Genomic DNA, 24,349 nt, shown 5'->3' on the forward strand with positions numbered 1-24,349 from the left:
CGATGATAATGTTGTATGTAAACTGCAGTCTGCAGCGTGGAAGTGGACAAATGAGCGATAAATAAACAAGACAAAGGCAAGAAACTGGCCAAAAAATAAATACTGCAGGCCAGAGGCCAAGAGGTGCGGTGCGGTGCGGTGGGGGGCAAGGCCCTTGTTGGGCAGGTGTCTTCGAGTCTTCAAGTTGCTGTGCAAATCAGACAGGCAGTGGGTCCGCTCGTATTTAAACAGCAAAACTAAACCAACAACTAAAAGACAGCCTGAAAAATGAAACCAAAGCCACGCCCTGTTGACTCTATCAGAGAGGAGCGGAGGGGATTGAGGGGACTGTTCGCTTCGATGAGTAATGCCCCAAAAAAGTGTAAAAGCTGCACACAATTGAAGGTCACTGTGATGGTTGGTCAGGCAAGAGACGAAAAGATTCCACGCATTCAGTTATCACTATTAGAAGCCCCCCACTAATCGGATCCTAAACTCGTTTAACACCTTCAAGTTCAAGTGAAATATTTTGCGGATATTGTGTTGTACCCTTCCATGGATTGATCAATGGCCAAGCCAATTAAATCAAATGATTGCCAGCGACAGATAGAGAATGGGAACCATAAATATTTGACACTTCTAATAGCCATCGGACGTGAAGATCACCGCGATATGTATTCGAGATCACTAAATCAATAAAAGCCAAGCCAAAACTTTTGGGGCAGGGGCGGAGGCCAGCATAAGTGCCGAGTCAGGGCGATGAGATTGCAGCTTATCCGAAAACCGGAAACGAGCAGCTGGTCTAGATATGTAAATCAAATGGATTTAGAGAAGCCCCCCCACACACACGCATAATGTTACCAGTGGTCAAGACATGCCAGAGATTGATATAAAAATATCTAACAAATATCAGCTGCATATACATACATATGTAATATCGATGCAACAATGGAGCATTGTCATCTATCTGTAGCTGTTTCTTAGGGTTTTGTTTCCCATGCCCCTGGGGATGGCCAATTAAACAGGCATGGCCTCTGGCCGTGTGTGAATGTGTCAATTCGTTTAAACCAAGAAGATGACAGACAGACAGATGGTAAAAAGTTGCGGCAGGTCTAAAGGTTTATTCATGGTCATCTAAGGCACCATCTGAAGCGTCTTCTGGCTGCTCCTTGGAAGACTCTTCCACCTGTGGCTCCTCCGCACTGCTATTCATAACTGATCTCTCCACATAGCCCGGTGGCGTCTTCATGCTAAACTGAATTCTGCAGGTAGCCAATTTGATGACTTCCTCGTAGACCTGCACCAGTTCGAGCAGGGCCAGATATCTGCCATCGGGCACCCGAGAGGAAAATAACTTTACATCGATGGGACTGCTGGCCACGTAGTAGAACCCCGGCACCAGGGGACACGACACGAAGAAGGTGGACGGCAGCAGGCTCTCGCCCTGCCCATGATCCGTGGAGATATTCCGCAGCGAGTCGAGCATCTTGCACAGATCCCGGTTCTTCAGGCGCACCAAATCGCTGATGTCCGCTCCCCCCGGCGTGTCCGAGAGCTTTCGCACAAATATGTGCATGAGGAGTTTGCCGGGAAAGGGCACTCTGATGGTCATATTGAAGTTGATGTCCTCCAGGTGATCGATGCTCGAGCTGAAGCAGATTTCATTTGGCACAAAAGATGTCGCATGAAATTTATCTATTTGCAGATTGAGCTGGGAGTTCATAGAAAACTAAAGTATGCAGATCTCGGATGGTTTAAATGGGGAGACTCACGCCGTAGGCTTTCGCTGCCATGCAAATGAGGCCCAAGGTCAGACTTTGCAGTGGTCCCATGGTCCCAGCGGATCAATCGGAACTAGCCGCCTCGCCACGCGCTGATTGAGAAATTTGCCTCATTTGGGTTCCCATTTAGTCAGGCCACGTTGAGTCCACTAATGGCGATATTTTGTGGGTAGATTCTTATCAAACCTCATGACCCTAACAATGATGGCATACCCAATCGGCGGGGCGTATGCGTGCTGTGTTTATGTTAACACTGAATATGATCACAGTATTTTTAATAGTTTTTTGCTGTTAAACAACATGTAAATTAGTGGTAACGACTCCATTGCGGAGCCTGGAACCAGTGGCGAGTGCAGCCAGCGAACTGATGAACTTGAACCAAAAAAAAGAACAGCAAAGTTTGCCCTGTAAACGGACATAAATTGTGCCGTTGCTGCCGCCGCTGCCCGTCGTGACCCAAAAGTTGAACAAAAGTCTCAGATAAATCATCCCAAACGAAAAATATATGTCTGTGTGTGTGTGTGTGTATGTATGCCAGTGGACCATAAATTCAAGCATTTTTATTGCAATTTGCTTGTTTGTACCAAAAACAAGTGCAAACAACGGACCAAAGCAGAAGCAGAGAAGCGGCGGCAGAATCAGCAAAAGCAACAATCAACAAATGCTGACTTAAGCCGCAAACTACAGTGAAAGTGACGTAATGCGATGGCACCGCACCGACAACAACAGCAAGAGCAACAGCTACAAAAGATGTATAAAACCATTAAACAACGACAACAAAGTACAGAGAAACGGAGAGTGAATGAGAGAGATGCGGCGAGAGAGCACAAGAAAGTTCACCGTGAACCGAAGCTTTGATACCCTTACAGATGGGTTCTTGCTATGGCAGCCATGGTATAAGCGTACATGATATTGACTACTCATAATAGATGGACATCACTTAGCACCTCTACTTTTGATGCTAACCATTAATATAAACCATTTTTATTCTCAGAGAAACTTTTTTCGCTGAGTGACTAACTTCTAATCAAAGTTACTCTACCCCTTGTTCGATGTCGAACAAAAAGTAAGAGTGCAAAAAAAAATGTCAATGTCTTTTACAACGAAGAAGCAGAGTGGCAGCAGCTGACTCGTGGATAAATGAGTGGTAGGGGAAGGGGAGGGGAGGTGAGGTGAGGCAGCAGTGAATTGGATAAAGCGCAAACAGCAGCAGAGCAGGCACTGCAAAAACGTAGAGGTTGTTGTTTGTGCACGCCACAGAGCTTTGGCGATGGGGGTCGTGACTACCCGCGAAAGGTTTCGGACAGCTAGAAGAAAGCAAAAACAACACTTAAATAGTTAGAACTCAGGTAGAGGAGCACAGATCACCCAACCACCAACTCACGCTTTCATCTCTAGGGCACCGCCACTGTGGGTTTTCGCGCAACATAAAAAAAAGTTGCACATGCATCGGATGTCGGCTTACATTTTATTTACTACTTTTCCTTTGCTGTGCTTCGTTTTGGGTAAACTTTATGCGTTCCACGTTTTACTTTATCTTCTGCATTTACAATTCAATGTCACGCCGGGCCTTACGTGGCTTTTGTTTCTCTTTTGAAATCGCCAAATTAAACCAAAAGAAGAAGAGGGAGAAGAAGAAGCTGCAACAGATAGTCAGATCTTTTGCAGTGTAACCGGTTGGGGCGGACACTGCCGGCCACTCCTCCGTTAACGCTTGGCCGCAGACAATGCAGTTTCAATGTTAAATTTAGCCTGCAACCTGACCTTGAGACTTCAGCTGCGCCTGCAATTGTCGGTAGGTCGGTCGGTCTGCCGTCCACTGCTGCTGTGGCAAGTACGAATACGAGTATTATTTATGCTCGTAAGACCCATCAAGTTTTATGTACTTGCTGCTTGGTCGATAATAATTGCTATTAAAGCAAAACATAATGTAAGTACTCTTTATTGCGGTGGTCATTAACAGTCTAGATTTTTCTCTTTGTTGTTCCGCTTGTACGAAGGTCGTTTACAGGAATTTCGTTTGGAATCTGTTGGTTCTCAGCCATTGTCATCTGAATTTGAGTGCCTCTGAGGTTCAGTGTCTATGCATCGCGTGACAGATTGCCCCATGGCTAATTCTGAGCATCTTTAAAGATACAACTAACCTTCAGCTAAGGAAAATCTAGGTTTATGCGCTCAGCTTGGAAAAAAAAAACAATAAATATTTGTATGGTTTTTGCAGTGCTTACAGTGCCACCAATGTTCAATGTTCGATAGGTGTTGCTATATTTAGTTTACCAAGAGATACTTATAATTCCCCTATATCCATTGAATTATCTGTAATTCGTTGTTTGTGGAAACTTAATCAATTTGAATCATAACTCAATAATCATGTTCATTTACTATAGCAATAACCCTCGACTAACTAGAATCTAGGTTTATGTGCTTATCTGGCAATCAACACTTTAGAATCTGAACATTTTTCATGACGAATCACTGACACACCCCACCAGCGAGATCGCACCTCACGTTCCGCTGATTTTGAGCAGAGATCAATGCTAAGTGATATGTCTAAAGAGAACAAGCAACAGTAGCATCGGAGAGGGGAGGCATTCAAAATTCATACAAATTTTAATCACTATATTTCTGTGCTATGTTGGTTGTTGATTTAGCACTTGAGACTTTTGTTTTTACAAGCAATTTTTGTATGCATATACGATACGTACACCCCACCGATATACCATAGACAAAATGCAAATTCCCGTTAATTGAATGCCAAGCAAAAGCGCAGTGGCACTTGCCAGCAACAACATCGAAAGCAGAGAGAGTGAGAGGGAGGGAGGAGAGAGCGTGTAAGAGAGAGTGAGGGAACGTTGGGCTGAAACCAAAGCGTGTTTGAAAAATCAATTAGCAGCATAAAATGCTTTTTAGGGGGCGCTCCGGCTGCTGAGGAGGGGGGGTGCTTAAAGCCGTACCTGGGTTAGTTTTTGTAATAGTCTTTTGTTGCTCTTCGGCTGGGGCTATCACTTCGCTCTGGCCGGTTAAAGCAGAGCAACAGAGAACGATACAGGGAGGGTAAACGGTAAATCCCCTACAGCCATATCTAGAGAATGCGAGAGAGAGAGAGAGGGAGAAAGCATGGGGAAGGAATGGGAGGTAAAGTGCAGTGGAAAACCGCAGCTGCTGCTTTAAATTTATGCCAACGCGGCATTAGAAGCATGGCTTGCGGTTAAATGGGTAGAAGATAGACGAGGGTGCAGACGATGGGCGGCAGGGGTGGGAGGTGTGGTTGGTTGCCATATTGGCTAGGTATTGGTAACATGTCCATGTGCAGCTAGCTGTCTGTGTGTGTGTGTGTGTGCAAGAAATCAAGGCTTTAGTTGCGGCGGTCGCAACGAAAAATGGCGAAGCGCTTTATGAATATTTATAACACAATGGAGCATGAAAAAAGTTCGTTCGGAGGTAACAGAGAGAGAGAGAGGAGAGTGAGGAGAGGGGTTGACTGAATGCATGTATGCATGCATTGAGGCGTTGGGCGTGTCTCTGGTACGGAGTTCAACCGACTGTTATCGATATCACTGCTAGCAATTGACAGGGACATGGCCCCATAAAAGGATCAAGGGGCCAAAGAGGATAGAGAGAGAGAGGGTAGTTCCAGTTCCAAGACTTGCCAATATTTTCACTGCTTTATAATCATAAATTCCTTTTGTTTAGCTGCAGTTTCCCCTCCTCCTGGGTACGCCTCTGCCTTGCAGCTTCTCCGAAAAGCTGCTCTCGACTTACAATGCAAATGAAAATGCCAAAAGCAGCGAAAGTGCTGCCTCTTCAGTGCTGCTGCTGCTGCCTCCTGTGCATTCATCCTTGCATTTAGATTGCCAATAAACTAACACTCGAGTGGGTGTTCGAGTACCCCCCAAGGGGAAACCTAAGACTGACACACATTTCGTACAAATATTTAATTTTGCTAAAATGCCAATCGAACTTAGCATCAGACACCCCAACACCCCTGCCCGAACTTAATATTGCACGTACGCAGTGGTACCCCCCACCAACCCCCTGCAACTATTAATCGAATTGCAATAAAAAGAAATGGCTGCCAGCGGAAAAAAACTTTTAAATTAAAAAAAACTCTAACAAAAATTATGAAATTTTCAATTTCAATTCAAATATTGATTGTTACAGTGGTCTGCGGGAGGGGGGGTAGGGGAGTGGAAATCCCCGTCATGCCCAGTCCATAGTTTCGCGCGACTGTCCGGAGCACGTGCGCGGCGCCATCTAGCGGTCGTTGCATGCAAATTGCCAAATCAGTGCGTGACTTGCAAAAAAAAAGGAGAAAAAAAACCCCAATCGAAATGCAAACTGTTAGTTATGACAAAGCAAACTTAACTAGCGGTTATTTACCCCCCACCCCACCCATCACACGCAAGTGGCAAGTGGCAAGTGGCACGCACGTGTAACACCTGACAAAAGGAGTGATCAAAAACGACTGACCCAATCGGCTCGAGCCAATGGCTTTTGTCAGATTTACGAGAATGCCCGAAGCTAATGGCTAAAACATTTGCCACGCCTCCGCCTAATGTGTGTCCCGCCATTCATGACTTCGTTTAATGGCCCTCAAGCAGCATCTCGTTCGCAGTGTTTTGTGTCTTGTGTGCTTCGGCTTTGACTTTGGTTCATTTTGCTCTGCCCTTTTGTTGCCAAGTTGAGCAATTGTCAAAGTCAAAGCCCAAACAGAAGAGCAGCGAAATGCGTGTAAAAGTTATGCAAAAAATAAAACAATAATAAAATCCTTGGGGCTAACATTTGCCTCTCAAACCTTCTCGTACCCCTCGTACCCCTCGTACCCATCGCTTGAGTGCTTTTTCCCTCTGGCACAAACGTTTGTCCACTCGGCCCCAGTTCTTTGTGTGTTGTGTTGTCTCTCTCTGCTCTCTCCCTGGCTGTGTGATGCATTTTAAGTGGCATTTCCTATTGGCATTTGTAAACACATCTATCGCCAAAGTTATTTCTTAAATTTATACTTTCATGTGCAAAAGTAGAGCAAACTTGCAACTCCTTCGGTGCCCTGCCCTGCCCTGCCCTGCCCTGTCCGTTCCCCTTTCCGAATGGAGTGTCAAAAGTTTTTTGTCAGTCCTTGGAGTTTATTGGTTTGTTTGCTTTCCCATAGCGCAGGAAGTTTTCGTTTTCGTTTTCGGCTGGGGAAATAGTTTGTGTGGCCAACTAATCGATTTGGACAGTTTACAACATGTTTATCATAAGTATTTGACCAAAAGACCAAAAGAAATATTTATATCAATTGGCTGGCAAAGCAAACTTGCAGCTCCAACTGGTCGGGCGACAGCGCAGCGCAGCGCAGCGCAGCAAAAGGACCTTCAGGGAGAAAGAGTTGTGCAAATGTTCCTTTTATTGTAATTGAAAGTGGCTTGGCATTGATGTTAGACAAAAGTTAGGGCAAAATAATCAATTGGGATTCGACTTTAAATCAGCTTCTCTCAGGGGAAAGTTTCATGCTCATTTGCCACTTGCCCTGTGGGCCACTTGAGGCTGCTTTGCAGTTGGAATTTATGTCAAATTAGCGAGCGCCTCAATGACAAATGCGCGGAGTGGAGATCCAGCGTAAAGGCCGCAAAGAATGCAATTTTTGCCAGAGCAGAGAATAACAGAGAAGAGCTGAAGCTGAAGCTGAAGCTGAAGCTGAACTTCCTTCCTTCCTATCTGCCCTCTTGGGTGGGGAGAGGAGGCCAACGGAAATTAGTTCAACGGCACTCAAAACGGCGGCAGTTAAACGTCGCCTAAGACTAGAGTGGAGAGCAGCAAGAGCCCAAACCCGCAGCCTCCTGCCACTCCTCCTGCAGGACTGCAACTTGTCCGCCAGCAGGCACTTGTTTTTTATAGCTCCAAGAGGATGAACGGGGGACCAGCGGCAGAAGCGGACATTTGAAGATGATGTAGTGCGGACATAAACATAAATAATGGCAATGCGCAGTTATTACTTTTCTTGGTCTTCATCGCGGCACTCCTCAGTTCTCAGTTCTCCGGGCTCCGAGCTCTGAGCTCTGTTCTGGTTCTCTCGGTTCTGGTCTCGGTCTACGTCCTTGGGCTGTGTGATGCTTACATAAAAATTAAATGTTGGCAGAGCGAGGAGTAGAAGCTGTAGGAAATTGCAAGATGGAGCTTCATCTTATTCGTTTTTCCTGCTTTTTGCCGGGGGTTTCTGCTCTCTTTTAATTGCATTCTGACTGCCGCATCAAATGGCAACCGCTATCCTAATGGGTTAATTGGGCTTGAGGCAAGATGATACTGCCCCCACCCCGCTCTGTTGCAGCTGCAGCTGTTGATTTATGTGTACTGGCAAATTGACAAACGATTCGCGCTTAATGGAAAAGTCTCTCATACGCCCTGGGTTACACGAATATCTCTCTCTCTCTCTCTCTGTCTGTCTCTTCGCATTATTAATATTCATTTCAGTGCACATAATTTCCAGCAGCAATAAAAAGAGAAGCACCAGCAATTGCCATGATTTGCCAAAAGTTGCCTACAACTCTCGGCCTCTGCAGCCAGGCAGACTGTATGCAACATCCTGGCAACAGGATGCACACGGCCCAGCCCCATGCATTAACAACCTCAATGCCCACCACACGCGTCGTAGCACACACCCAAATCCCAGCCATAACAGCCACCCACCTTGCAAAAATCTCCAGCCAAAAACATAAACAATAAAGAGTGCCACGGGGAGAGCGAAGCAGGCCAAGAGGTGAGCGCAGGCAGGGGGTAACGCACTCCGCTAATGCACCAGAAACTGCATCCACTACTCTTGGAACGCCCCGCCAGTCCCCAGCCCATTTACTTAACAATATTTCTCATTGTTGTTGAGACGTTGCAGGTGTTTGCTGAAGCATATCAAAAATATATACGGAGACGCCACGGTGCACGATGCAGCAAAGGAGTGAGCGTCAGCCAACAAAAGGAGCCATGAAGATGTCTAAGGCAAGGAACTAGTTCCAGGAGCCCAAAGGAGCAGCGGAGTCAGCCAGTAAAGGTGTTCTTTCAGCTATTCGTAGGGGAAAGTGAAGTACAGAACTAGTTCCTTGAACCACTCTCAGCGCTGCTCTTGCCCAAAATCGGAACCAGTTGCCGCCTAAAAGTAGGCAACATTTCTGACATTTGCCATTTGTGCTGCAAGAAAGGAGAATCGCTGCCGCTGCCGCTGCTGCTGCTGCTGCTGCATCTTGGCTCTCCACGTTGCCACTCCGCTCTCTGCTTGGCTGACTTGCCTTAATTATGAGTTACTTTTGTGCAGGCATTTTCTTAGTTGCTCTTACCCCAGCAGCACCGCTTACCCCGTCCCCGCCTTCCTCCCGCGTGCGTTGTTTGCTTTTTTGTGTAGTTTAAATCAACTGAGGAGGAGCCAGGCGAGGCAATTGCTTGGGCTTGTGTTTGCCTTTGGGCCACAATGGCTAAGGGGTGGCTGGGTGCTCCCTGCTCCCTGCTCCCTTTTACAACAAAGCAGACGAAAGTCGCTCACGGCAAATGCCGCATTTGCAGCAGCAGCAGGTGCAACGGTGGGAGGCATGCAGCACGTCTGCGGTCGGGTCATTCAGGGCGGTTCGTTGGGGGTGTGGCGGTGTCAGCTGCTTATGCTGTGTAATTCCGCGTAAAATGCACAAAGGGACAACCCCTTGGCCCCTCCTCTGCGACTTGAACCGCACTGCTTCCACCTGCATGACACCTGCCATTGTTCACAAAAAGTAGACAATAGACAACCACAGAAGAGTGGAGAAAGGCAGGAGCAGAAGCAGAAGCAGGGGCAGAGGCAGCGGCAGGAGTGGTAAAAACTGAAGGCACAGAGCGTTAGGCCCAAGAAAATGTTCATAAAACATTTAAATGGAGCTCCAGCCTGTCGGCTGGCATACTTGCAGCTTCCCCAGGACCTCTAATTGATTTCTCCAAGCAGGCAAAAATTAACCCAAGAATGTCGACGACAAATTTGACCTACATTCAGAAAAGAAAGGACTCCCGCCTGCTACTTAAAGGTTAAGCAAATGACATCAATTTCGAATCAGTTTAGTTGTGGGTTGGGATCGGGGTTAAGGCTGAAAGAAGGCAAACGGACTGCCACGGATTCTACACATAATTTCCGTGCCACTTTGGCCGTTAATTTCCCATTTCCTTTTGCCCACTGTTCTAAATTCGATTTAAATTTATGTGCGCCTGCCCCTTTCCCAGCTGCTGGCCGGACCGGACCGGCCCGGACCGGCCCGGACCGGAAATGCAACAGGAAATCAGTGTGCAAGGCCAGAGTAAATGTGGCAGCCACGCGCAGCCCTTGGCTGACTAACTGCCGATGGCCAGCCGCCTCCTACACATGCGGCACGTTCTCCCATTGCACATTTTGCGTTGAATAAACTTTGGCTGGCAGTTGAAGCAGCTCCGAAGCAGCAAATGCTGAGAACCCAAACGCTTCTCACACAAAGTCAAAATAAGTCAAGCTGGAAATATTTCCCAACACTGCCACAGTTCCCATCTATCCTGGCAGAGCGAANGGCCATTTTGTTATTACAGTTGCTGCAATTTCAGCGTCGACGTTTTGCTGCTTTAGCAACAATTACAAGAGCCAGGCAGAAAGGCAGAAAGGCAGAGCGAGTGGCAGAGAGGCATTGGGCCAGACCCAGGCCAGGAAGTGGAGTCGACCGAACTACCAGAGAAGGACAAACAAAATACAAGGCAAAGAAAAATAGAAGCACCCTGTTGCACACGTTGCACGAATGGGGGGGAGTGGGACAGGGAGCAGCAGCAGTGAAAAGTTGGGTCGCCACTCAAGAGAAGCAACAGTCCGCAATCACAACATGCCACTGCACACACACACACACACACACACATATATATATAGTATACAGTTACAGTTCACCCACATTTGTCTTCCGGCCATGACAGCGTCAGTAAATTGAAAATGGCGACCAAATGTACAGCAAGCAGCAACAGCAAGCAGCAACAGCAAGGCAGCAAAAGTTTACGAGACTAACGGTAACGTGAGTCGCTCTCTCTCTCCCTCTCCCTGTTGGACATTCTCTTTCGGAGTGGGAATATCAACAAGGCAACCTTCAGACGGCTAACAGTTTTCCAATTCCCGCTACACGACGACGCATCTCATTGCTTTGGCCAAGAGCGATGCGATGCCATGGCAGGCCACGCCATGCCATGCGATGCGTTGCGTTGCGTGGCGATGCCAAGCGAAGCGATGCATGTCCACCGCTCGATGGCGAAGAGCAGCTAGAGATGGGAGCGCCGCAGCGATTGATCGGTGAAAGAGCAAAAGTGGAAATGATTGCAGTGAATCTTTGGAATGGAATTACAATACTTAAGGATGATTCTTAGCTACTTTCAATACTCACAGAGTAATCTTCAACTCTTCATTTCACATCTCTAACATTTTCTCATCTTGCATCGCTGTTTACTTTGCGTGTCCCATGGCTGATGCGAATGTTTCGGCTACACACGTCATGGACCCCGTTCAGGCACTGCTTCTGGTCTTCCTTTTGCTTAATTGTATGCGACTGGAAACTCCCGGACCCGGATCCGCCTGCCAAAGTGCGGCAATTGACATTGATCAGCGCTGACCTTAACGTGAGTAAGGAGTGGGTTGGCTGCAGGACAGGAGACTGCACCTGACAAGTGCTGCTGCTCCTATCCTCCTACCGTTTGCTGGTCACTTAATGCGCTTAAAACGAGACACAATGAGAGTGACAAGGTGCAGGCAGGCAGGCAGGAAGAGGGGGAGGAATGGTTGGGAGTGGGATTCTCTGCCTCATCATTATGCAGATGGAAACACGGTGCATGGCATGGCATGGCATGGCATGGAACGGAATGGAATGGAATGGAATGGTCGCTCCCTCAAGGCATGCAAATGGAATGTAAAAAATGCGCCTACGACAAAAGTCTCTCCCTTTCGCACTAGGTGGATCTGGTTGGTTGTTGGATTGAGCCGCTTGGAGTGGGTGGAGATCTGCATGATAATGAGTAGTTCCAGGCCCATCCCCTACCGCCCTTCTGTGTGGCCTGGAGTAATTGCGGAAAATGAATTAAAGGCAATTTGCGGTGCAAAAAGGAGGAAGGAAAACAACAACGAGAAGGAGCGGGGAACATGCGTTTGGTAGTAGGAAAAGGAAGGAGGGGGGAAGGAGCACAGAGAGCACAGAGAGAGAGAGAGAGAGAGAAGCTTGGAGCCAGCCTGAGTGAACAACAACAAAATGGCAAGTGAAAGCAAACAACGTAAGCGGCGGCCTGTGGGCAAAGCAGAAGGAGACAGCAGATGGGAATGGGAGGTGGAAGCTGCAGCAGCAACATCAGCAGGAAACAGGATGAGTCGGAGAAGCAATCGCAGCATGTAAATGCGAGATGGTGGGACAGGGACAGGTACAGGGACAGACAGCCCACAGCCCACAGCCCCCTCCCTTTCTAGCTGCTCAACGTGTGTGGAAATTGCATTTAAAAGGCTAAAAGAAAAAGCGGATGCAACAATTTGCCATTGTGGCACCAAAGGGATCTCCGTCTCCTCGTACAACCTTTTCAATGCCTGTCAGCGTCGCTTCTCGTGACTTTCCTCAGGCAATTTAAGCGATTTCAAAGTCACACGAGGAGCAGCCAAGGCAGAGTCGCTGCTGAGTGCTGACATATAATGAAGGTAACTCTCATGTGCTAAGTATTTATGTATGCCACGAGTCGGACTGACAGCCAGAGATTGTGGCATGGCAGAAAGGAAACCCCCAAAACTGACAGACAATTCCTCAAAGGAAATGGCAAAACGGTGCCAGGGGTTGAGTTAATGAATTGTTCAACAATATTAGAATATGTGTAGTGAAATATTTGACAGATATCTGTACCACTTGCCCCACTCCTTTCCCCCCGCCGCTTTTTGTGAGCATTTTTTGTGGTCTGTGTGCAGAAATTTTTGTACAAGACTAATTTGATTTTAATTTGTTTACTTTGTCGTATTGTTATTTGGGCTTTGTTAGCTTGTTGTTTCGTGTTTAATTAAAAATTCATTTGTTCAGTGAACACTGACACGGAGTGGGAGAGAGATAGCTAGCGCTAGAACGAGACAGACTTAATTATAATAGTCGCTGCAGTCGCTGCAGTCGCTTCGGACTGTGTTTAAATTACAACAAATATAACTCAATTACGACAACTGTCGATGGTCGTTCCACGGAAAATCCTTACCAAAATAAACCCCCCCCCTCTACCCCCGACCGATCAACTGTAATGGAAAACATGCGCTTTCCGTTTCCGCTTTTTCCCCCAGTTGATTTTTGCCAGAACTTTTTTCGTGCAACTTTTTTATTTCCGCTTCGATTGAGCATTAAATGTATATAAATTTTGGTCTAAAATAAAGCCAGAAAACAAAACCCATTAATGTCGAGCACATGCACACACACACACACACACACACACACACACCACATATGTAAATTGATATATAGAGAGACGTTTACAATGGCGAAAGTCGAAAGCAAATAAACAGTAAATTTGCATAATCAATTTGTTTATTGATTCGTATAGTCGAACTATTTTAATTACGTTTGCGCTTGAACCTCATTTCACAGTGCAAAAGCGATAGCTAGAGAGAGAGAGAGCGAAAGAGAGAGAGAGAGGAATAGTGATAGAGCTGACTACCAATTTGCCAACCAAAATCAACCAACAATCAGCAAACAAAAGCAAAATCATTTCCCATCTCTGTCTGTCCCATTGCATGCGCCATTTTTTTTTGGGCAAATATTTATCAATATTTTTCTGGCTTTATATTAATCAACAAATCAACAAATAACAACAACAAATGATGCAACAATTAGCCAGCCATCTTTTGATATTTGTGAAATCTGTGACTATGGCGCACACAAAAAAACATCCGCTGCATTCTTTCAGGCATTCACATAAATTGCCTTTTAATGGAGCAGATCCCCCTCCACCGGTGAGTGGGGACTGGCAATGGCTAGAGTTGAGTGGGTTCCGTCCGGATGGTTCATTGCCGCACTCTTTATGGCTGAATAAACGCTTACAATGCTAAAAGCCAATTATTCAAAAGAGTTTTTTCCCGTGATAAAAGCGGGTCTGAGGACTGAGACTGAGCGCATTTTAACTAGAGGTAAACCGACAAATCGCTTAAGCGAATTATTTACTAGTCTGCACAATTGAAGATAAATCTCCACTTTAAGGGTATTTTGTGCTTTGGGTCTGGTCTGGTTCTGTCAGCGCTAAAAGCAAACTCCATCAGCCGTCAGAGCTTCAAGTCTGGGACATTCCCCACAGACCAGTCACTCGTCGAGCAGCTGCGATGATGCAGCCATTCGGCGACCAAAACTAATGTCCACCAGCCTAAGCACTCACCTCGTGTCAGGGACACGCTCTCTCGGCTCTCAGCTCTCAGCTCACAGCGGCCCATGGAGGAGCACCACTGGCCAGTCAGTCAATCAGGGGAGCCTGCCCGCTAGCTGTGCTGGCGGAGGGAGGGGCGAGACGAGACAACTTCAAAAACGGCGCAGCGCAAAATTTGTTAAGTGGCTGCAAGTGGGGCAAAGGATATGGGAGAACCAGGCAGTAGGCAATACTTGCACCAGGGCAGGCAGCAGGCACTAGACCAGGACACGGACATGGACATGGACATGGACACCCGGACCCACAGCCGGACAGAGGAGGGGGGTGTCAGCCGCAGAGTAAAGTGCAGCGGCAAGTGTTCCCAAACAAGGCCGGAAAACTTTCAGCGGCTGTGGTTCGCTCTCTGCTCAGCTCAGCTCTGCGAACCGCTGATTAAATCAAATAAAAAGTTTTGCTATGCCATCGGTAATTGAAATTGCACAGGTGGAGGAGCAGAGCAGTCCCCCCGCCACCTACTTAGCTAACACTACTAGCAGGAGAAGCTGCAAGCTTTCGTTGAAAGATGAAATGAAATCTCTTCTCAATTGCAATCATAAATTTTATGTGTTCTCCCCCCTCTTGACAACAACAAGAACTTGGGGGCGAAAGAAATGATAATTAAATCACTGTGAATGATGGCAGATAAATCTCACTCTAGAAGACTGCTCTCCGACCCCTGCCACTTGCTATACTCCTGGGAAACGGCAAACTTTTGGACAACAATCGAGTCTGGGCGAAGAAGATGGCCATAGAGAACGTCACTTGAAAAACTTTGATTAAAATCCTTTTGAAGTGCAAACAAATAACGCGAGAGACAAAAGTAGTTGGGCAGGGTAAGCCAAGGGGAAGTGTGAAGAGGAGAGAGGAAAGCAAATCCTTCTAGGCGAGAAGCGAGAGTCAATGTGTGTCCGCACTTTTTGAAGGCTAAGCCAAGAGGACACGAACTCTAACATTTGCATTTCTGTCGCTCTCGCTTTGCTACCCTCGACTGGCAGAGGGGCATATCAGACTTTGCTTGCAAGCTGTGACAGTGGGAAGGAGAGCATGGCTAAATATGTCTTGCTTGCTGAATGAGTGATAAATGTGGCATTAATTTAAGCAGAAAAATATATAGGTTATACTCTTATTCTATACTCACGCAGAAAATCTACTTTCTAGGTCAACAATTAGTCGACTGCCCTTTGAGTTTGTTTGCTTCCTTCCTGTTTGCAGTCCCTTCTCTTCTCTTCTACCGAATAATTTTTTGCTGTTGCTTTGAGCTAAGCTTCACTAAATCCGTCTGTCGCGACACAACCCAACAGCAGCAGCAGCAGCCAGAAGAACCGCTAGCCACAGCAGCAAAGGGAAGAAGCAGGATGGCATGTAATGGACGAGAGAGAGAAACGAAGCAGAAGAGCAGAAACGCAGCAGCAGCGGAGACAGCAGCAGAGGCTAGAGATGCAAGAGCATGTTGGCAGCATGTTAGAAGAGCAAAGCAAATGAGTGTTAGAGCAGCAAGGCGGTGGGCCAGACTACAGTTAGAAGTGCTGGAAGGGAACGTGTGGAGATGAGCTGTGGACTAGACCATAAGGGGGGGCCGAGGAAGACCAAGAGCAACCATGACGACGCTGGCGACAATGCAATAACTCATGTGCTCCTGTTGCTGCTGCTGCTGCTGCTGCAGTTGGATGTTGGTCATGATGACACTTTCAGTCCCCTTGTACCCCCCGCTTCTACACGCTTTGTGCTTTGGTAAAAGTTTTGTTTGATAGTCCCACAATTGCAAAAGTTGGCCACGTTCTTTGAGCCGTGGAGTCGTAGAGCTGTGAGGCTGTGGCGCCGCCCCTGAGCTCGGTATCCTTCCTGGCTTAAATGCATTTTAAGTTGCCGTTGCCGCTGCCATTGCCTTTGCTTGGGCGGGCATCAACTTTAATAAAATGCCACATGTGAAGCTTGTTTACGGCTCTTCCACTTGTTGTTATACCCTCGCCGAAGGGTATGATGATTTTTGAGTACAAGTGGCAAAAGTAGACAAATATCAGCAAGTAGGAATCTACAGGGAAGAACTCTGCGAGCATATGGAGACACAACTGACGACGATCGATATTTGAGGGTATCTCAAGCTGCGGCTCTACCCTTTTCTTAGTTGTTTTGCTATTTTGTTAGGTTGCTGTTTTTGTAGTTAAGTGCACTTGAGAGCGCTTTAAACTTGGAGGCCAAGCGATAAGGACACGCAACTTGCACTCGAACTGAAGTCATCCCTTGCCTCCACTCAGGCACACCCTCGAGCAGCGCCGGGCCCCTTTGCAGAACTTCCACTGCATGCTTTGTGCACCGTGATGTATGAGCAATGTTGGGGTTTCGCTTACGCTTTATCATACGCATCATGCCACCGACCCGTGGCCCGTGCCATGTGCCACGAGAATATGTTTGTGTTGTCTGAGCAGTGCAGTTGGTGCAAGAGTTTCCAAGTCATCATCATCCCGGCTCCACTTGAAGGTCGTCTAAGTAAGTTCCCCGAGTCTGTCAAAAAGCATTCTAAAGATTCTTCCTGGGCTCTCGGGGGCTTAAAGAATTCCCAGCTTTTGTGTGTGGCACAACAAGCGGGAGAAGAGAGAGATAAGGATAAGACTTTTGGGCATTTTATGGTTATGGGCCGCAGGTTGAGCAAGAAATAACTTTAAGATTGTGCAGCAATGAAGCAAAACAAGTTTGTGGCGACATGTAGATAGTAGATGGAGAAAAGCTCTCTTGGGCGGACACTTACCGTTTGAATATGCTGCTGAGGGAGCAGAGCAAAGACCTGTAAAGATTCGAGAAGTACATTTATAATATCTGAAATCAAAGCAAACTTAAAAATGTTCTTAACTCGTACTCCAAGCATAGGCGATCTCTCCCATCCATCATCATCATTCACAATACAAAATTCGCTCAACACTTGCAGCAACCTTTTGCGCGGCGACCCATCATACATCATTCGACGACAAATGCGCGCTGTGTGATGTGTGATGTGTGATGGGTTGGAGTGGGGAGAGACTCTCGGTTCAAAAGTTGAAGAGGTTAAGAATGAAGTACCTGCACCCCCAGTAGCTTCTGTGCCCTGCCCCTCTGTCAAGGCATTTCAATGCGTGCCAAACACTTGAGAGACCCCGAACGACCCGGAGAACCGGCGACTGAATGGGCCGTGCTTCCACACACACAAACACACACACACACACACACACAGTCGTCGAGTCGAGTGTCTAAATGTCACGTTTAAATTTATGTTGCAACAACAATAACACACACAGGAGAGAGGGGTTTTAGAACCCCACGAAAAAGAATATGCAGCGTAAACAAAAACAGTTATGACAACAATGGAAGCAACAAAATGCAACAGCAAAGAACTATGACAACCCCAGCAACAACAATTACTGAAACAACACAGAAGTCAGAATGTTGTCGTGTGTGTGTGTGTGGGTGTGTGTCAGATGGTGGGGCAAAGAGTAATGGAGATGGTGCAGAAGAGGGAACGGTGCACCAGAATGAGATGCGGGTGCAACTGTCACCAAAACAATGTTAACCAAAATGGCAAAAATGAAACAACAAAAAATTGCAGTCACAAAACGTAGCAAAAAAATATTTTCCCTCAAAAAAACAAAAAAATTTGATGGAAAACGAACAAACAACAACAACAACAGCAGCAGCAAAAATGATTGGAATACATTAGAAATTGTCTCTTTTGTTGGGTTGGGCAGGGACTGTTATGGGAATGAAATGAATGAAGAATTCAAATGGGTAAAGAAGAAACCGTGAGAGATACGAGTAGTGGGAAATACCTCTGATTGGAACTTGCTATGATAAAGTTCCAGGAGGATGTTGATTGAAAACGAAAAGAATTTTTCATTTGGCTCAAAGTTTGGTAAAATTTGCGGATATTTTCTCAATATGTGTATAAGCTTTTCCCTCCATTACGGTCTCTCTTTCGCTCAGATTCTAATGATTCTATGCTGAAGAAAACTGTCGCCCACATTCATATCAAATGTTAAGTCGCTGCTGCTGCTGCTGCTGATACTCTCTTTGCACCAGAATATTTCTTAATTTTCGAACAATTTTCTGCACAATTGCGCTGTGCGTTGGGATGCTTGCTTCCCTTTCATAAGTATTCAACGTCCAGCATTTTAAGAACGAAAACGAGGACGTGCAGCAGACCTCTACCCTACCTCCCTCCCTCCCTCCTTCGACCATTAGCCTTATGTTTATATCATTAACAAAGTTATACGAAATTCAACTACTCTAATTATTTTTCCGTTTTTGACTTCTTTTTTCGCATACTTTTTGGGGAAAGCGAGGAGAGGAGAGGAGTGTGCACGAGGAGGCGACCATAGTCGACGCTGTAGAAAAGCGAGAGAGAGAGAGAGGGAGCTTTAGAGAGAGCAGAGAGGCAGGCAAGCAGGCGGTAGCCATCTCATTGTGGCTTGGCTTGCTGCTGTCATGGAGAACGATGGAAAGGGACTGTGGCGGGGTCATGGTGCGTTTTACATGCGAATGTTGCCTTAACACAGATAGAACAACAACAGAACAGTTAAAACATTCACACACACACACACACATGCCCAACAATAGCTGAAGCAGAGACAACGTTTGTGTTGTTGTTTTTCTTGTTGTTCGCCTTGTTCCTCCATTATTATTTCTGCTGCTTTGTTCTTGTTCTTGTTCTCCCTGTTGCTGCTGCTGCTCTTGTAATGTCTTCTTGCAGTGGGGCATGATGATTTAGAATAAATGTTGGCAATGCACAGAAGAAATCCATTCTTTTGTAAATTCTACTTCCTTTTTTTGCGAACCGACAAGAGCACGATCATAAAATCACTAATTACCTCATCGCTCTGCCAGGGTATCAAAGTTCTCGACACCTGAAAGCTACCTTTCCGTTCCGTTCCAGCTCTCTGCCTCTGTCTCTGCTTGCGTTTCAACGAGCAGTGCATTGCTTTGTTGTTGGCATATTATTTTGCACGCTCGTTGCCATTGCAACAACAACAACAACACAACAGCAGCAACGGTAAACCAGAATGAGAAAAAATGTTTTCATATTTATTTGCCGCTCTCTGGGCCTCTGCTCTGCTCTGCTCTGCCTGTCTCCCTATGCCCTCTACTCTCTTCACTGTCTCCTTTCTCTCTCTTTTCACTCGCATAACTCTACTCAAGTATGCAACTTTATCATTTTGATTTAAATGTTTTGCTGTTGCTGTTGCTGCTCTTGTCTGCCGCATTGTGACATGCATGTGCCTGCACGGAGTGGGCGGCAGAGGACTATGCTGAGTGAAGAGTGGGCCAAAGCCAAAGGGAGCCAAAGCGGGTGATGTGAGGATGAGGAGTAGGCGACAAACAGTAAAAATTGCATTGTTGTTTCGTTGTTTAGGGTTGCCAGCTTATTCAACGCGGCGTTTGCGTGATTTTATGAAAAGATTGTTCATTCTTTTGTTGTTGCGGCTTGGAATATTGTAAATAAAAAGAAATTATAAATGGCAGAAAGTCAGAATGGAGTGGGAGAGGGAGAGAAGGCGCAGGAATGCAAAGAGAATTATTGGCTAGCCAAGCGGTACAAAGCGGTGTGGAGAGTGTGAGTGGGAGAGAGGAGTCTGGCTTGATGAACTGTGGGAGAGGAGAGAAAGTGTAAGAACTTAGCTCTTGAAATCCTTTGCTTTTCATTTAGTAAAGAAATTTCCCTTTGTGCTTCCACTCTCCCCGCGCTAATTGGCTTTACTCTCAGCCTCACCCTTTGACACTGCTTAAATAAAGGGATTTCTGTGACAGTCCGACCGCATCCTTCCAACACCTCCCCTCCCACCCACATGGTGGATGCCTCTGAGTGAAGTGCAAAAACAAAAATTAATTTGATTAAGTAATTTCACATGTCATGCCACATATAATTTATGGTTTGCTTATATTTTGAGTTAATTTCACGCTCTTTTTTCTGCGCTGCATTTTATTTGCCATTTCCCATTTGCCATTTTCCATTTCCATTTGCATCGTTTTTCCTGTCACGGGCGCTTGTTTGTGCGCGGCTTTCAAATTGTTTTGATGCTCCGCTGACTCGGTGGCGTACGAATGTGGAAAAATTCTCGCCGTCAACAACAATTTTCATAGTTTTCGTTTTTTTTTTTCGTTCGTACATTTCTTCTCAGAGAATGTTTACGATAATAATTTGTAAAAATAAAATAGTGTAAAAAATAGATGCGGAAAAAATGTTGCAGCAAAATGTAAATATTTTTGTTAGATATAAAGCCATGGAGATGAGATTGATCTAATAAAGTCAACTAATTAGGGGCTCGGATGTTAATTATGGGCCGTAAAACTAGGAAAAATCATTACAAATGGTAAACATGAGAAGGATTATGCCGTGGGTACAGTCTCGCGTCTCCACTCCAAATTAAATCATTTTCATATCAGATGCTGGCTGAAATCTCAACCAAAAAACTATTAAAAATTTACTTTGTTGCTGCTGAAGTCTGTACGTATCCTGTCCATATCCTGGCACGCAGCTGGCAGGAGCTGCCTCGCTGGAAGATGATAATAATGAAATACGAACAATGCGCACATTCAAGTGATTAGCCTTGGCAATAACAAGTTTACTCGTGTTAGTCGGCTGCATCATGTTTGTCAGCAGTTTCCGAAACTGAATTGAACCCCTACCCACGGCTCCCCTTTGGGGTCTCGTACTGAAGCGGACATAAATTTCCAGTCATTTATCCGGGAATGGGCGCACTGCCAAAGTGAGCAGCAAACAAACAAAATGAGTGGCCATTTAGCTTGGACTAGAGTTAGGAAAGGACTAAAGGACTCCCCACCACCCTCCTGCTGGTCGCTCGTATCCCACTGACAGCATTGTTTACGGCCAGACAACTTTGTCAGCCAAAGTGTCTGCTCTATCAGTCCAGTGAGGAGTACTTTATGCAATTAACTAATTCGATGTGCCATGTTTTTGCTCCTGTTTCTCCTTGCCATCTCCTGCTCCGATAGGATAAAGACAATTGCAGGAACAAACAGGGAAACAAAAGAAGGAACGTTCTTTTTGGTTGGTTCGCAATAAAATGTATGTTGTCTAGGGTCAGGGCATGGCGTGAAGCCGAAGGAATGCAATGCCATTGAGCTGAAGAGAGAGAGAGAGAGTGAGAGAGAGCGAGCGAGTTGAAAGGCAGTAGATTGAGCATTGAAAGTAAGAGCGAACAAACGAAGATTGAACAAAAGAGAGCAAGTGCAAACAGTTGCAGGCAAGAGCGCAGCGGAACGATGAAGAGAGAGCGCAAGAGAGGCGGAATGCAGTGGAAATGAAACACAGAGCCGCACTCTTACTGGAAGTTAAGCTCGTTTTGAAAAGAGGTTTGTTCGTCGCTCTTGGCCCCAAAGTTGATTCAATTAAAAAAGCAACAAATGAAATGACAAACTGCAGACATCCTACGCTCTCCCCCCATCACATGCCAGCCCCTGCGTGTGGCCACCCACCCACCTCCCATGCTCCGTTGGAGTGGCAGTACGTTTAATTGAAAATGCATTTGCTATTTGCCAGAGCCTCAGCTTTGCCTCGTTTCGCTGCGCCTTGCTCGCTGCGGTGGTGCTGAGTTTCCAGAGTTGTCTCCGCCGCTCGATGCAGCGCCATTTGTGCATTTTGTGCTGCCTACTTGCAGACATTGCAGGCGTTTGATTCACACGCAACAAGTACAGTTGCGGCAAGCGATTTGCGCCCCAAGTGCTGCTCAAGTGTTGAAAGTGGGTTAGGGGGAGGAGTGGGTGCGTGTTTGTTCAAGTCGTTAGTCGAGCCCAAACCCCAAATCAACAATTGTCAACTTTAAAAGCAAACTTTAAGCGAAAAGTGCACCAGCGAAGGGAGTGTCATTTTAGGGGGTGGGGTGCAGTCGTAGATTAACCAACTGAAGGCACTCTTTGGTGTTGCAGGAACTCACCCATTAACCAACTGCTAGAAAGTGGTTTTCACTTTCAAAGCAAACAGCTAATAGACGGGCTGTAATTAAGCAGTGGATCGGATCCAGTGATTTAGTTGCACAACACTGGCAGGGGAGGTTAGAGAAAGTCACTTGATGCGCTCTGCTATTTGTGTTCATTTGACGTTTGCTTACCACTCTATTACTCCAATGACACTGTTCAACACTGGCACATCTCTGCGGAACTTTCACTGAGCTACACGTGTATTCCCCATGCCCCACCCGTGTGAAATCCCTGAGCTATGCCTCGCCGATGACAGTTGATGATTATTAAAACAAAACCCAAAATTAGCTTGTGACGGGTGTGAAATGTCTGCAGCGGAAATGAGGTTTTGTTTCTGATTTACGTAGGCAACAAATGCTGGCCACAGCCGCAGCAGTGACTCACCGAAGGAGGAGGAGACACTGCAAGGACATTAACAATTGCCGGGACTGCCTTGCCTGCTTGGCCTGTTGCCTGCCAGTTCCGTTATGGACCTGAAACACACACACAGAGTTGGCGTTGGGGTTGGGTTGGGGCTCTGGCATTTGGAAACTTGACACGCATATTTAGTGGCAACAACAAACCTAATTACGCATGTCCAGGAGCCACGAGCAATGACCACTGCAATGGAGCACTCCTTCACTGCATTGCTGTGCATTTATGACTGCTGCGTCGGGGTCTTCATTTCAAATATTCATATATGTAAATGTATATGTAGCGTGCCCCTGCTCGGCTCTTGCTGCTGCTCCCCGAACTCTTTATATTGGGGGAAGTTCTTTTTGTTCTTTTTTTCGGCTAAAATATCTGCCAGCAGGGAGGCTGCTGCTCCATCCCTACGAAGACGGGGCATTAATAGCAGCTGAAGTAAGTTGGTTATTGCCAACTGCCCGGGCCAATGACATATGCAATTCCCTCTGTGAGCACACAGAGCGCACTCTCCCCTCTGTCTGTGTGTGTTTGTGCGGTTGCTAAATTAGCTGTGATTAGGCCTAATAGAGCCTGCAGCGTGTGGAATGCATTCTGGTTGCTGGCCACATCGGATCGGCTCTCTGGACTGAAAATTGTTGGATTGCAGTGGCTGGCAGTTGGTTACTTCTCCCTGCCACACACAAATCTTATTTGCCAATCACAGATGGATGGCAGAGTGATATTCTGGTGGGTGAACCATTAGCAATGATTAAGATTCCATTTGTGGCCAAATTTCTAATCTGATAAATGATGGAAGCTGTCGGTGGGCTGTGGCTGCAAAGATCCCTTCTGATTCTTCAGTAATGAATCAAGTTTTGCTCAGTCTTAAACCCTACAGACCCTTGGTCCATCCCAGAAGCATTTACATATGTAAACAAATTCATGAGCGGGGAAACTACAACTGAGAACTATCCATGCATCCATCGTGCGTCACAAGTCCCTGAACCAAAGCCAACTGTCATTCCAGTCAGGCCGGGCACACATCCTACAGCTACCCACTGCCCGACTCTCCACTTGTCCATGTGGGAAGGGAAGGGAAGGGAAGGAAGGGGACACACTATTCATAGTTCTCGCCTGCTGTTGTCCAACAAGGGACATGCATAAAATTGGCCAGAATTTCGCACTGACAAGACATGGCCAAAGGAGGGCCACATATGTACATCTTACATACATATTTACAGGCACATAAATGTCATCAAATATCTGAGCGACGCCTATGCGTATGCAACACATTTTGAGCATTACAGAGCCAGGGAGGGTTGCACTTGCACCTCCCCCACATTGTGCTGCTTGAGGGGGGTTAAAACTAATTTTTGTAATTCAATTTATTGACTTGATCAAAAATTAAGTGGTGGTTAGGCACAAACACACACACAAAACACACAGGCAGACAAACTGTGGAAAAGTTCTACGTAGGCCAATTATTGTGTCATCATTTTAGTCACTTTTCATAATTTATTCAACCCTAAAATGTAAATTTTAAGCTGCAATCTGCAACAATAGTTGGCCTTTTGCTGCCTGCCCGTCCCTCAATTTGTTTGTTTAGCCGTTGACAAAAATAATGAAATGTTTGTTTGATCAGCGAGGGGAGGATGGGGTGTGGCACCCTGGCTCCCTGCTGTTTTGATTTTTGCACTGAGCTGACTAATAACTTTTGTTGGGTCAAAAAGGAGAAAAAGGCCAACAAATAGGCAAACAAAAGCCGGGTAGCAGCAGCAACACAGAGAGGAAATTGTTGCATTGAGTTGCCCGAAATGCCACATTATGTAAATCACTGCCATTGACAGCCGACG

General features: G+C 46.2%; 2 protein-coding genes across 2 annotated transcripts in view; both read right to left on the minus strand.

Moving 5' to 3' along the window:
• Positions 1–77: 77 nt before the first annotated feature.
• LOC117589260 lies at positions 78–3,962 on the minus strand. Its single transcript, XM_034281037.1, has one exon. The coding sequence runs from the start codon at positions 1,700–1,702 to the stop codon at positions 1,100–1,102; it is 603 nt and encodes a 200-aa protein (XP_034136928.1). The 5' UTR covers positions 1,703–3,962; the 3' UTR covers positions 78–1,099.
• Positions 3,963–16,896: 12,934 nt separating this feature from the next.
• Positions 16,897–24,349, minus strand: part of LOC117589306 (helicase POLQ-like) — a 41,731-nt gene continuing 34,278 nt past the window's right edge. Inside the window, exon 10 of the transcript XR_004574205.1 lies at positions 16,897–16,929. The gene's annotated coding sequence lies outside the window, so the exon portion shown is untranslated. The remainder of the gene's footprint in view (positions 16,930–24,349) is intronic.

Source organism: Drosophila guanche, unplaced genomic scaffold (assembly GCF_900245975.1).
Source record: "Drosophila guanche unplaced genomic scaffold, DGUA_6, whole genome shotgun sequence".
In the NCBI taxonomy this organism is placed as follows: domain Eukaryota; kingdom Metazoa; phylum Arthropoda; class Insecta; order Diptera; family Drosophilidae; genus Drosophila; species Drosophila guanche.

Bases quoted from the DNA above. Each gene is read 5' to 3' on its own strand.
- LOC117589260 (XM_034281037.1), bottom strand. From the start codon at position 1,702: ATGAACTCCCAGCTCAATCTGCAAATAGATAAATTTCATGCGACATCT.